Source organism: Nannobrachium achirus (assembly GCF_963921795.1).
Source record: "Nannobrachium achirus genome assembly, chromosome: 21".
NCBI lineage: Eukaryota > Metazoa > Chordata > Actinopteri > Myctophiformes > Myctophidae > Nannobrachium > Nannobrachium achirus.
Genome location: NC_137828.1, coordinates 35,766,432 through 35,781,941, shown reverse-complemented (window position 1 = coordinate 35,781,941; position 15,510 = coordinate 35,766,432). Strand labels below are relative to the sequence as shown.

General features: G+C 43.5%; 1 protein-coding gene across 1 annotated transcript in view; it reads right to left on the bottom strand.

Annotated features, from left to right (window-relative positions):
- The window catches only part of vipr1b (vasoactive intestinal peptide receptor 1b), a gene marked incomplete at both ends in the record, with an annotated part of 106,701 nt that extends 93,990 nt beyond the window's left edge, over positions 1–12,711 (bottom strand). Inside the window, 2 exons of the mRNA XM_080751933.1 lie at positions 5,433–5,543; positions 12,639–12,711. Of these exons, the coding sequence (XP_080608059.1) occupies positions 5,433–5,543; positions 12,639–12,711 (184 nt within the window). The remainder of the gene's footprint in view (positions 1–5,432; positions 5,544–12,638) is intronic.
- Between the last annotated feature and the right edge of the window lie 2,799 nt (positions 12,712–15,510).

Sequence of the window (15,510 nt, the reverse complement as noted above, 5' to 3'; positions counted from 1 at the left end):
CTTCTAATAATACCAACAGGGACAAAGATGTGCCTGACACAGGTAGTTTATTATGTGCCAGCAATGTTTGGAATCCATATTTTGCAAAAATCTAGCTCCTGGTGGTGCTATAACAGGATATTTTGGGGTCCACCCTATGTTCCCCAGGTTCTATGTTCCCCACAGGTTAACCAGCATTAGTTTTACTGAGGTTAGGGTTAGGGTTGTTAGGTTTAGGTGGTAAGCAGTGTTGGGCAATATTACTTAGGAGAGTAATCGCTACTTATTACTTATTACTTATTACTCCTTGGAAAAAGTAATAATATTATATTACTTATTACTTGGAATCAAGAGTAATAATATGTAATATATTAAGTTATATTACTTTTTTTTTTTTTTTTTTTTTACCTGCAAAATCTGTTTAGCCAGCTCCTTTTAGAACTGAATCCAATTTATTGGAACAATAAGAGTCTCTGGGATGCGATTAAAGAAATTATAATTGCAGGCTTTGTAATTAATTAATCTCAATTAATCACATTTTAATCACACATCAATATTTGACCTGGGAACAGTTAGAAACCTTTTTTAATGGATTTTGATATAGGCCTACAAGCGAATCAATTAATAATTAAGACATATAATATATAACCCAACAAAACATTGCTTATTTTTTATTACATTTAAAACTCTCAGCTCTGTTGAAGACCCCTGCCCATATTATCCTTAAATAATAGGCTACATATTTTCTTTTCTGCCTAAAAAGTTTAGGCTATTTTAGACGTGAGGTGCAGGGGCTCTGGGTGTTCCCACTAAGGAAAGTAGGCTTTCAACTCCCTAAAACCGTCTATTTCGGTGAGTAGTTTTACATTTTACAACAGACATGAGGCTTATTGGGCTCAGACAGTGGAGGCTACGCTAACTGGCAGCAACTCAGTCCGCAGTGGTCCACGGTGGTCCCGCTGAGCTCCGCGGACGGTCCGCGGCGGACCCCCGCGACGGACCCCTCCGCGGCGGAGGCGGGCGGACCCCCGCGACGGACCCCTCCGCGGCGGACTCCCGCGACGGACCCCTCCGCGGCCGAGAGGAGTGCTTGTAGATTGTAAATGTCCCATCCATGTAAGCGCGTTGCACGCTGTATGCTCTCACTGTGACAGGCAGCGCAGCGCTGACACTGGTCCATGCACTGGTCTCATGATGACATAAGCAACGTCATAACTGTGCGCACTGCGCAAATGACTGATCTACAAGCTACATCGCATCTCTGTAGATGTATGTTGATGTCTTGTAGATCTGTTCTTTTCTGCAATCGGCTAAAATGGCTAGTAACGGAGTAACGAGGCTTTTTTTTGCGGAGTAAAGCGTTATATATTACCATTTTTTTAGAGTAATACCTTACACTACTCGTTACTGGAAAAAGTAATAATATTACAGTAATATATTATTAGTAATTCGTTACTGCCCAACACTGGTGGTAAGTGGGGAACATAGAACCTGGGGAACATAGGTACGGTCCAGATGTTTTGGGTGGAGGTTCTTCCTTGGCCATACTGGGAAGGTGCGTTTAAAGTTTCTCACAGATCAGATACTTGTGACATTTTGTGGGCCCCTCCTGCAAACTTTGAAAGCCAATCAAAGTCAATCGGAATGGAAACCGAGAAATCTGACAGATGCATCCTGATCATATGACAACAGAGATATGGTGTACCAATTTTGGCGAGGTTTGGATCAAAACGTTAGGGGTTGCAAAAAGTGAGCAACTTGGCGGAACACTCTTCAGGTGAAAATGGGAGTGGATTATTTGGGGGGTTGATGCAAGTATTCAAAATCACATCACACCAGTGTGAACCGAGCGGTGGTGTCCATTAATTTCAAGGCTGTGTGTGTGTGTGTGTGTGTATGCGTGTATGCGTCTGTCTGTCTGTGTGTGTGTGTGTGTGTGTGTGTGTGTGTGTGTGTGTGTGTGTGTGTGTGTGTGTGTGTGTGTGCTTGTGTGTGTGTGTGCTTGTGTGTGTGTGCGTGCGTGCGTGCCTGCGTGTGCATGTGTGAGTGCATGCATGCATGTACATTTCAAGGCTGCTCAACAGCACCTCTCTGGTCAGTCAACGGTATTGCAGGCCAGGCTCAGGCTACATACAGACAGACAGACACGGACGCATACACGCATACACACACAGCCACGCTATGGAGACGGTGTGACCACCACTCAAAAATAATTTTGATTGGCCGTGTGCGCGCGCGTGTGTGTGTGCGCGCGTGCGTGCGTGTGTGCGTGAGTGCGTGCGTGCGTGCGCAAGCAAGAGTGTGCGTGTTTGGAATGTGGATGGTTGGATAAGCGAGCCACCAAGTGTGCCACGATAGTGTGGCAGGCAGGGGGAATTCAGTCAGGCGGCAGCCCAGACCTAATCCCCAGGCATAGGAAGCTATGTCCTGAGCGGTTATGGGCCACTGCCTTAACGCAGTGAAAATAAGTGTGAAAAAGACAGGAGATGGATGTGTTGTCATTGTTAATGCATGGTAGTTGTCCAGAAAAGACACCGGCATTTTGAATGGGTGAAATCATATGCATGTGATGAAATTCCTATTAAGTGACGTTGGCCGGTGTCCACGCTGCCACTAAAATGGCAATAAATATTCTTTTGAATTTACAGCCAACTTAAGGTGCTGCGATTTTTTGTCCTTTTAGCAGACATTGTTTTTGCGACCATAGGTCGCAGTTTAACTGTGAGAACCGGCACAGCTTGTCTGTATGTAACTATGTATGTATGTATACGTGTAATGCCTGATACTGTGGTGATGAACATCACAGGTGACATTGCAGTGATGTCAGATACTCAGAGCAGGGATCTCCATATATAGGCACAAACAGGTGACATCACAGTGATGTCAGATACTCAGAGCAGGGATCTCCATATGTGGGCATTGTTAAAACGCACAAGCTGATTAAAGGGATACTTCACTTTAAAAAAAAAATTGGTAATTTTATCGTTTAATCAGAATGAAAGTCAAATTGACAAAACATAATGGTATATCAATTGACCAGCAACTCTAAGCAAGCAACATAATCACAATCAAGACTAAAACCAAAGCCCAAAGCAATATTTTGGGCCTAAATAACAGAATATGTTAAAGCTATACTGTGTAAGTTGCTCAACTAGTGGTCAGTAGCTCTATAGCAAACCTCGGTCGCGTCCGCGTCTTTTGGCCGTTTTTCGCCGCGGACACCCCCGCGTCTGCCTCCACCTCGCCGAGATCTATCTTTAGAGGGGTCCCTGGTTCCTGTGCGTTCAGGCATTCCGGAGAAAAAGACTCCTTCAACCATGCTTCACCGTTCACCCGAGTATAGAGACACACGGGAGACTACAAATATGGCCGCCCTAGCGACCCCACTTCAAGATGCGCTGTGATTGGCCGGCAGTGTATAACCCTCGCTGTGATTGGCCGGTAGTGTATGATGACGTCATTTTGCCGCGAAATTCTCTCCCCCTCACGGCTCATAGAAAACATAAAGAGAAGGCTTTTGAAGCTGAAAATAACGGAGTGGGCGTTCTAAAACTTTAGCGAATTAACAGTTAGGACAATTTTAAGATTTGTTTTATAAAAAAAGTTACATGGTATAACTTTAATGTTATGTCATAATGTTAATGTTATGAAATTAGACCTTTTACGGTGTTCAGAGACATTTTATTACGCTCTGTTTATGAGAGGGTCTGTGTGTGTGTGGTTTCCGTTTTCTGGAGCTAATTTCAAAAACAGCTCAACCGATCGGTGGCAATACTTTTATCTAAAATGGGTTTCCATTCCTTATCATAGCATGAAGAATGCTCTGTTACACAATGTAAGAGCAAACATAATTTGTCCTTTAGTTGTTCAGTGAACCATATCAGTGATCCTATACAGAAAAGGCAAGAATTGTTGTCGCCGAGTTGACAGACCAGGGAAAATGGGAGAAATGGAAGCAGGGAGGGTTTGTTCAGAAAATCACATTCTAACGCACATTTACTCCTGCATAACGAGCAATCAATTAGTCTACAAGATCAATACACAATGTACTATAAAGTATAACATTCTTTCACATTCACAAAGCTACAGAGAGGGTTTGTGAGGGCATATCCCCCGCATGCTCACAGCAATGAGGATGTCTCATTGTAATTGACCATATTCACACAGCTGCCTTTTCTTTTTTTGCTCTTACCCCCAAGTATGAGGAATGAGCAAAATGGCCATATTTAGTAATAACAATCTGACACAAGAGGGTCTGTGAAAAAAGTTTTCCAATTGTTTTCTCTTGGCTTAGGAAAGGGCAGATTTATTAACTCGTTTGCTGCTATTTTAAACATAGGCTGAACTGTTTTCCTGCCAAATTGTCCTTACCTTTTAACGTGGGCACGTGCACGCATAGTGCATGATCTGTGCGCGACTCATGTAGTAGACCGGTAGACTTGATGACAGCTTTTGAATAAAAAGTGTTTACATAAGAAAACATTGGAAACAGCCAGCTGTGCGCTATGGTAACACGTGGACACGTCCGCGGCCGCGCACATAGCAGACGATATGTGCGCGGATCAATTGCCACGCGGGCACAAGAATCAAACAGCTATCAACTTTTTAAAAAAAAACGCGTGGAAAAAAGACGATGATATGACCGAGCAGGATGCTTCCTTGTTTACATGGAAACCTATGGGCCCGGAGCTATGATTGGCTCTCAGACCGGATATGGAAACCTAGATCCGGTCTAAACCGGAAATACCACCAGATACAGTTAGGAGGCGGGCCTAAAGTCTCCGAAGCGGCTATATACAGCGATCATACTTTTAATCGTTTCATAATGATTAAAGCTAATTAAATCTTCGGGCTCCTCGGGCATCGCAGAGTGGTAAAGCGGGAAATCTCCGGTTTCTACGGGGATCGCAGGAAATGAGTTAAGCTAAATATCTTTTTGAGCCCAACCAATGCAATTCCCCTTGGTTCTCTTGATTGCCTGCAGTTTTTGAGCGGTGGTCACACCGTCTCCATAGCGTGGCCGTGTGTGTATCCGTGCGTGTGTGTGTGTCTGTCTGTCTGTGTGTCTGTAGCCTCTGGTGTATGTAGCCTGAGTACCCTGGGTGACCAGAGAGGTGCTGTTGAGTCTAGCCTGGCCTGTGCATCAACTGCAACACACACACACACACACACACACAAACACACAGGGGGGGAGGGGGGGGGGGGGGGTTGGTGGGTAAACCACCGCTCAGTTCACACGGGTGTGATTTTTTTTACACAAACTACTACTAAGGTTTTATGAATATTCCACATTGCATTTCCCCCCTTTTGTTTTTCTTCATGTTACCAACCACAATGTAGTGGAAGGAAGACACAGAAAATGTGATCTCACTTTAAAGGGAAGAAAAGTGAATTAAACCAGATTTTCTTGTAACTGAGAATTGAAACAACAACAGCAACAAAAAAAGGTTTACCTTTGTGGTTGTCACTGAAATAGCTGAAGTAATTGGGGCACGTTATGGTAACCACTTCACCAACCTTGGCAGATGGCCAGCAGGCAATGATATCCCACATGCCTTGGCAACCTGCCAGGAAAGAACATTACCATTCACATATTGTTACTCACTGACTCACAAGGACAGCCACAAAGGCCTACTTTATAAACATCTCTCACACACACACACACACACACACACACACACACACACACACACACACACACACACACACACACACACACACACACACAGACACGCACGTTGCACGCACACACCGAATATTAACAACAAGTGCAGTAGAACAAATGTAAATAATATGGTTAACAACATATTATTGCAACATTAGTGCAACATGATTAGGGATGTGGCTTGTGTGCGTGCTTAAAAAAAAGAAAAAAGAAAAAGAAAAGGCTATTCAGCACACAAAAATGAATGTGCCTTTAACCAAGATATTATTATTTGATACTTTTTGTCATAAAATATTTTGCACGGCTAATCCTGACACAGAGTCTGCTGGTTTAGCAGGGGGAGGGAGGGGCAGTTTTTTTATTCTTGTTTTTTCAATATGTCAAAGATGAAAACTATTGAACGACACGTTACAGACAGTGCTTGAATTGGTCCAGTACTCACTGGTACAGAGTACTGTACCAGTTCGACTACCTCCATTTTTGGTTTTTGATATGATAAAAATGTGAGGAGACACATTAGGGAGGAAAATTACACTGATGAAGCTTTTACTTAAAATGTTCATGTTCATATTCATCCATCCATCCATCCATCCTTCCATCCATCCATCTTCAACCGCTTATCCGGAATCGGGTCGCGGGGGTAACAGTTCCAACTGAGACTTCCAGATTTCCTTATCCCGAGCAACTTCCTCCACTCCCTCAGGGAGAATACCGAGGCGTTCCCAAGCCAGTTTGGAGATATAATCCTTCCATCTGGTCTTTGGTCTGCCACGGGGTCTCCTCCCAATGGGACGTGCATCGAGGACCTTCCTAGGAAGGTGTACTAGTGCAAAATCAATAGTACTAGTCATGCAAGTTAAATGTTCCTATATGTCCGTCCCAGGCCGAAGGCATGGGGAGACTATGTTTTCGCCCCTGTCCATCCGTCCGTGGTGCTCCAAAATTAATATGCTGTCTGCATCAATAATCAAATGCTGGTATGAATATTCATGCTAAATACAAGGTCAATTAAAATGCAAAACACAAAAAAATCCTTCTATTAATTCGCCAAATATCTGGTAACGTCACACCCATGTCACGTTTGTGCCACTCAGTCAGTAAGTGCCTGATTGGCCAATCTGACCCCACGGCTTAACTGAATGGTTGAGCTTCGCGAAACGCATACTGTAGCGTATAGCCCATACTGTATACGTGACACGGTACGCAATTGAACAGAAAGTGGGCAAAATCAATACTATAGAAGACTGTGATAACAGAATGGCAGTTATGTTGGGATGGAGGAGAAGGAAGGCATCTTTATCAGCTTCAAATAAAAGTGTGTGAGAATAGAAGGTACAGTATGGGAAGGAGGTAATTACAACATGTCCATGTATTCCTGACTTTATGGCCCCTTTGTGTGCCAGTCTAGTAATGAGTAAATACAAATCTATCAATAATGAAAAGTTTACAGCAGTTATCCTTAACAGGCATCTGTTATGGTTCTGTAGTATACATTCCAGTGTCCTTCTACGAATGTGCCAGAGCGTCAAGCAGGAGTCATTAATCCAAGAACAGAATGTAAGGAGGTTTAGTTGTGGACCTTGATACTGGCACAAAGGACTAAACAGATTGCTTTGTTATTGTACCAAGGGGTGAAGAGTCTCTGACTCCTACTGTACAGTAATCGCTGTACAGGGGCGTCACAAGGGGGGGGGAGTCTGTGGGACTGAGTTACTAGGGCCCAAGGTGGAGGGGCTTTAATTATTTTGTACTGTGACCGCTCTTCCCCACTTCCCCACTTTCTTTTTGTCTTTATCACGCAAATGTATTTAATACAAATCAAAATCATATAAGCACATATAGCTTGCTGCTTAGCAGAAATGGAAATTCATTAAATGTAAAGATATTTTAATATATATTTTCGTGAACAGAAATGACGAACAGATGACAGCTTCCTGTCTCGGATTTCAGGAGGTGTACAGTTACTTGCACCAGCAGAGTGCGCAAGTAGGGAGTGCTGTCTGTATGTGACTGACAGCACAAAGGTGAGTGCTGTCTGTATGTATGTGACCGACAGTGAAAAGGCAGGACTTTTAGCAAATAAGGGAGCAGGGTTCTCAGTGATGTCACCATCAAGTTGGCACCTGGACAGAGTGCCAACTTGCCCACATACGTACTACAGCACTCATCACCCTACTTGCGCTCGCAGCAACCTACAAGTGCGACCTGATACATGGCACAAGTTAGCACCTCGACAGAGTGCAGTCTAGTTCCAGACTCTATATAGCATTCGGAGATTGTGGAATAGTTGTCTGGCTATGTGAGACTGGGTCATCATATAGAGGGTGTGAAGTTGCCCGAGCGGCCAGGCTTCCAAAAACAGATGCCATTTTGGGTTTTTTATTTCGCCCAACTCCAAAAACAAAAATTACAAAAATAACAAACGTTGAGACTGAGAAATACTACAATGAAAAATAAACAATTAGGGCTGACACCAACAAAACCAACAGGCTAGCGTTTAACGTGCGCTTGCCCAGGCCTTACGGCCTGGGCATAAATATAACGATTGCATTCACCACGGCTTCGTAACTCGCGCGGCGCTCCGCCGGCCGCGCGGCCCTGGCCCGCTCTTCGCGGCCACTCGCGCCTGCGGCGCTCGGGGGCGAAGAGCAGGACCAAGGTCCGCTGGCCTTCGCGCCGCTTGGGGCTTCGTGGACCCAGGGGGGCCTCGTAACTCGTTTGGGCTTCGTGGATACAGGGGGGCTTCGGTAGCCGCTCGCAGTGTCGTGGACAATAGAGCGGCGCACCGCCTGGAGTACGTTGTATTGGCGACCGCTTGCTCCGCCCCGTGCCGCACCACGAGTGCTCCGCGTCTCGAATGTGCTGTTTCTCTAATATACTATGACAAATACACAGTTTAACACAACAACAGGTTTAAAACCATTAGTCCTTGCATGATATAGAAAGCAGCCTGGTTTATGTGTGTATATAGGGCACGGGCAAGGCTGCCCCGTGACCGAGGGGATGGGAAGGTTTACTCAGGACAGCTTCCAGTATAGGACTGTTTGTTTGAACTTATCAACCTCTCTGGAGTTGTTGGCCTGCAGCCTGCCCTCCAATCTGTCCTGGTATTGACGTTCCTTGGCCACCAGCAGAGCCTTCTTTATATCCTTGCGGATAGCCTTGCCCCCCTCTGTGACGTGTGCCACGAAAGCCCTCTGCTTCCTGTTGTCAACAAGGCTGTGATTGATCCAGGACTGGAAATCTTTGGTGGAAAATGGTCTCCTTACAGAACCTGATTTAATCTGTAATCCACTGGCAGACATGCCCGCCCGCCATCAGGAATTATACAGTATACACTTTCCGAAATTGGGCTCCCCCTCCCCCCATAACCAATGATGCCTGCTACATACATTTAGCCCTGTCATTTGCTAAGTTAAATACACAGCTGTTTTACAACATAACTGAAACGAAGAATAGTCTCTGTATGAAGTGTAAACAACATTAGAGTATGAAAGACATGGGCCTAATATGTGGGTATTTTGATAGGATCTATAGGCTGTAAAGGTAGCCTACCAAACAGTTGACTATGCATAATACTGTAACTCCCAGGTTCTAAATTATTTACAGCAGTCATGACTGAATGAAGCGCAGGTATTTTCCAAATAGCCTAATACAATTTCCGTTTCTCAAATGAAAATAATACCAGTTCACTCTCTTTTGTGCCTTAAACACACACATCAAAGGGAAGTCTGCAGCCATTGTACGTAATAATTTGAGTAAAACACACAGAATATTAGGATATCAGCAGATTCAGAAACTTAACTAGAGAGCCCTTAAAGCTTAACTTACATTTCAGAACTGAGTGTGACAGTTCTTCATCGCCTTAAAATTTGAGGTTTTAAACTGTATCCGATATTTCTATTCTCTGTGCCAGCTCATGGAGATTGTAAACAGTTAAGTGTGTCTTGTTTCATTATTGCGCAGGTAGTTTATATTTTATATTAATAGGAGAAACCGAAGCACTCAACTAGACGTGCGCCTATAGTGGTTTATTTCCATCTGTTATTTCTGCTCTCTAGTTTTATATTCACAGACAGAATATTTGTGATCTGTTTGCCCCATTTGCCAACGGAAATTCCGTGGTCTTACTCTCTCTTGTATTACAGGTGCGTAGGCCAGTTGTTCTCAACCTGGGGGTCCCCAGATTATTTTGAAGGGTCTCCAGATGATTAACAGCCCGGATTTCAAAAAACATATTTAGAAAAGCCTTTCAGGGCTGAAATTAATTGAGTGGGTGTTCTTTAGCGAAACTTTAGCGATTTAATAGTTAGGACAATTTTAAGATTAGTTTTATTGGAAAAGTTACCCCCCGGCTCCACCGGGCGCGTCGAGCGTCGCGTCAACGTCATCGCTGGGAACGCTCCCGTTTTAATCAATGAAGGGTGCTCCACTGCCGACGTCAACGTCGGAAGCTCAAATTCGCCCCGGTTCATTTTTTGACGCCGTCCGACGCCGGCACGACGCCGTCATTTTGGTGGAGCCCTAGCCTTATATAGTAATAAAATAGCTTTAATGTGCAACATTGTTTTCTCACTCAACAGTAAACAAACCAACGTTTTAAGTGTATAGAGGGTATCTGCATATTTCTAAAGTGACAATCTAAGGACTTTAAAAAAAATCTAAAATAACAAATTAAACATTGGCCAAATTGTCAAATATTAGAGGCAGACATTGTGAAAATAACCGATCTACATGCTCACAACGCGAGGCGTTGTGAGCATGTAGATCTGCTATTTTCACAATATAACCGTGTTATACAAAATGTAATGCCTCAACTCTTAGTGCTCGTAAGGTGGGGGGGGTCCCCAATTAAAATATGATTATTTGGGGGGTCGCGGCATGAAAAGGTTGAGAACCCCTGGCATAGGCTACCCTTTGTAGATTAGGTGTTTGTTAATCACAAGGTTTAACATCTTATGCTCACTGGCATGATCCAACATCAAAAATCCATGATGGATATTCTGTTGGGGGTATAGCGATTGAACGGAGAAATGAAATACAGTATGATTGATAATGATCGCCCTTCATTTTCTCCTCTGCAAATGTCAAGATCATAGGCTCATCCAGTATGCTGTGTGTGTGTGTGTGTGTGTGTGTGTGCGTGCGTGCGTGCGTGCGTGCGTGCGTGCGTGCGTGCGTGCGTGCGTGCGTGTGTGTGTGTGTGTGTTGTGGGCTTGTGGTGTAAAAACATTCATAGGCTGTCTGCTCCATTGGGTGGAGCTTTGCACTGTGACTGATCTTGCTGTTCTAAAATGAGAAAGTTTAACAATGGCAGGTTGGACATAATGTAAATAGTGCTGTGAGTCTAATGAATACGGCCATGCACATGATCAGCACTCACTGCCTAGGCTATGGTCACCTCTGCTGTTTGTTTACATGAACTTCCCACGTGCTTTGACATGATCTGTCGTTTCATATCAGAACCTTGAGCTAACCTTAAGTTAGCTCAAACAGAACACAACACACCCTTGTTGAATTTGTTATACGTAATGATTGAGTCCGTCCGTGTGGGCACTGCTTTGATCCTTATCTGTTCAACAACCTTCAGTCATTTCTCCACTTCCCTATCTGCTTCCCCGACAGGAAGGTATACTGTACGCCACTGGCAAAGGTCACATCCCTACTAATAAATGGATTAACAGCTGTTGTCTAATGTACTGCGCATGCGTGTGAGTTTGTGAGAATACTATGCTTATATTCAAAGCTTGAGGCTGTGCGTCATATGGTGTCCCGGTGTTCAGTGACTTCCTAGAAACAAACGGAACGGCCATAAAAATGAGGAATACCTCCTGACAGGTTGTATATCCTAGCATGTAACATTCGTGAGAACACCGCTCACATGCCAAAACCACTGTGTTCACATGTGTTCGCGTAGGGGTCGGGGTGTCCTCCTCCCTGTGCCTGACCGCATACCCCGTTTTCAATTTCTGAGTGTTAATTAATCCTCTTCTTTGCAATCCCTGGTGAAGAAGGCCAGCTCCGTCGTTGGTGCTAAACTGAAGTGCGTAGGTGAGAACTGGGAGGACGCTGGAGGCTCTCAACCCCTCCATGACAAGGTAGTGGGGTCAATGAGCAAGACAGGTAACCACAGAATCATCTTCCCCGGGCAGCATAACAATAGACTTGGTCTGTCCTTTGTGCCGGTATGAGGTTACAGTATACAATAATGTATATGTTGTACCGGTAAGTGATGAATTGAGTACAATGGATCACAATGGAAACAAGACCCCTGGGGCTTTTTGACTTTTAGCAGACCTCTTTTGACTGTACTGTTGTACTGTAAACAAACACAGTCATAGTAGACATAGTCTACTTTATGACTGTACTATCGGCCTTACTGTAAAGTAAACAAACACAGTCATAGTAGAGCCAGTTATCAGTGTATTATTTTCCTCACTGACACCGAACAGTGTAGTTATTGAAGTTGTTGATACTGTACTGTGTCTGTGTGGCGAAGTGAGTCATGAACCAAGGAGTCCAGGGGAACATCATGTTTTATTGTATGGCGACCTATAAGTCCAACGGTACCGGAGTTAAGTTGTTCACAGACACATGGAAAGACGGACGGACGGACGGACGGACGGACGGACTGACGGACGGACGGACGGACGGACTGACTGACTGACGGACTGACTGACTGACGGATGGACGGACGCACACACAGTCACACACACACAGAATCTCAGCTTAGCAGAGACAAAAAGTTAAATAAAATCTGGACAAAAGTTTAATGAATTGGTGCACACTTCCCAGAGCTCAATTTTGCTTCAATAGGCCTATACAGTATTAGCTTTCTTGGGAACAGAAAGCCAATTCACAGTTGGTAAAATTACATTTTTGACAATAATACAAATCAAGCTAATTGCTGCCTCCCCATTTTTTTCCCAAATACTTTCTAAACACTAAGAATGAGAGTGTGAAGAGTGTGAGAATAGGAGAGTAGGAAAATGACCTGAAGTGACGTTCCCAGAGGTACTGTTCGCACATCGCTCTTTCTCCAGCTCAATCTCGTTCACCACACACATCTGCGCTGACGGCACCTACAGGAAAGGCAGAGTTGAGGTTGAAAATTACCCACTTTTGTTCCTGTGCAATATGGCGAACACTGAATTTATGTGAGGTGAGTTATGTTCCAGATTAATGCTTCTTTGCAAATGTTTGGCATTCTTCTTCCACACATGTATGTAAAACAGATGTTTGTACTCTCATGAGCTAGGATTTCACTTGTTACAAGTGGACACAGTACACATATACAAACATAGAACGGAGATATACTGTAGGCTATCCTCAATACTGTTAATGTAGTATTTCTAATGCAATGAAATCCCTACCAAAAACACAACTAAATCAATCTGAAATACTATGCACTGTATACGGTTTCAACTTTCAATCAATTTCAATTCAATCTTAACTTAAATGTAGACAGGAAAAACATGCAAAACAGAAATACATATAAATACCCAAAGAAATCCCCAGAGAGCCCCCATCTCCACAGAGAACCTTCCATTCCCTACATATAGACGGTATCATGCAAATGGTATAGACGTGCAGAGTGGACCAATGACCAATCTGTTGCAGTGACTGTCTGTGTCAACAAGCGATGACAAACTCAAGCTGACAGACGCTGGCAGAGCCTGCGGGTCAATGAAGAAGTAAGTACAAGACCAGAGAGCGGCTTGAAAAGGCCAATGGAGATAAAACTGTCGAGGGAGATCAGGAGAGAGACAGAGAGAAAGAAAGAGACAGACAGGCAGAGGGAGAGAGAGAGAAAAGAGAGCATAAATAGATGCATCAGAGAATGAGAGATATGGCCAAGAAGGTCCACGTGGTCTGCATGCAGCAGCAGCAGCAGAGAATATTGATGGCCCCCCATGGACGGAGGTTGAGGGCCACAATGATATAAGGCACAAGCAAAGGGCATGGAGTACGCATAGAATCACATACTAAAAAGAGCACAATGCATGTTCTGCAGGGATGGAACACCCATCCAGCACTCATTCGTGTTGATTTCAAACATTGCATGCATGCAGAAAGGGTTTGCTCTCGTGGGTTTTTCCATGCAACCGCACTTGCAATTTCTCAGAATTGCATCTTAGTCGGCGGATATCTTAAAAAGTCTTGGAATAAATTCCTTACCAAAAAATGTCTTCCACCAATGTGTTTGTAAAGACTTCTAGTAACACATCCCACAAAGACTGAAATTCAGTTTCCCTAGGAGAATCCTTGACAGCTGCTGAAAGCTGGGGTCCTATTAACTTAACTATACAGGATAAAACACACCAAATTAAACATGCTTTAAGTAGCATGTGAGGGGTCAAACTAGGGGTTTTTCATGATTCTGAATCCATTGCAAGCATTTGTTTTGCACGAAAAACATTCCTTGGGCTAAAAACGCCCCCACAAAAATATGGTTTAGTGATGATTCATCACTTTTCACAGTTTTGGGGAGCCGCCTTCACCCCAAGGAATGTTTTTTGTGCAAAACAAATGGTTGCAATGGATTCAGAATCATGAAAAACCCCTAGTTTGACCCCTCACATGCTACTTAAAGCATGTTTATTTTTGGTGTGTTTTTTTCCTGTATTGTTAATTTAATGGGACCCCAACTTTCAGCAGCTGTCATGAATTCTCCTAGGGAAACTGAATTTCAGTCTTTGTGAGATGTGTTACTAGACGCCTTTACTAACACATTGGTGAAGAAATCTTTTGGTAAGGAATTTATTCCAGGATATGGCACTATTTCCGAAGATATCTCCCGACTATTTGTAGTTATTATTGAGCGTGCTCCTGGAAGGAGCTAAGCTCCAACATTTGGCTTTGTCCAAAGTTTGTTGTACGCCCAGGATCACATTGGCCAAGAGAGAACAGCATTCTAAACCCCTTTAATCCTGGATTAAAGGACGACTTCACCACTTTTCGACCTATCTTCACATAATTGGTCCTCACTACTAATGTTCAAGATAAAATAGTAAAAAAAGAAATCTACTCGGTTTGTGTCTCTTAGGAGAGCTGTGGGCAGTTCAAAAACCCATCTGCCAGTGACAATTTACAATTTACAATTTAGGCATTTAGCAGACGCTTTTAATCCAGAGCAATTTACAATAAGCAAGGTAATACATCAATACAATAAGCAAGTCAATATATCAATACATCAACATCAATACATCAAATGCATAGAAAATACAATCTAGACCAAAAAAAAAAGAGACCGAGCACCTAATCAGTAAAAAAAAGCTTGAAATAAAAACCTAAAAAAATGCTATCTAACTGAGTGACCTCACCGTTTTTTTAATATATATTTAAATATTTCGATTTTTATTATCACAAGAACAATGGTTTCCATTATGTCATTGTAACTTTTCAGGAATAGAAAGCCTGTAGTTTCTATTAGTTTGGATTCCCTATCGATGGTGTCACTGGCAGACAGGTTTCTGAACTGCCCACGTCCCTCCTATGAGACACAGACAGAGAAGTCTTCCTTTAAGTTGCAAGATCAGGGGCTCACTGAACTGAACATCTATCTGAAGGCGCCAGAAAATGTAGCGATGATCATGAGCACCTTGACTCCCGATCCCGACGGCCTTTGTCGCCTGTCACTCCTGTCAAATAAAGGCATATAAGCCCCCTCCCCCCAAACAAAAGAAAGATGAATCATGAGTCATGACAACACTTTACATAAACAGAGCAGCAGACAATGGGATTCCTCTGAATGCCGTTGTATTGCACTGTCCTTCAGATGGCTGTTGCAAACGTGGGTGAAAAGGTGACAAACCAGGATACAATGCACAACTTGTGAGGTGCTGCTGGCCGTGAGATGCTGGTTG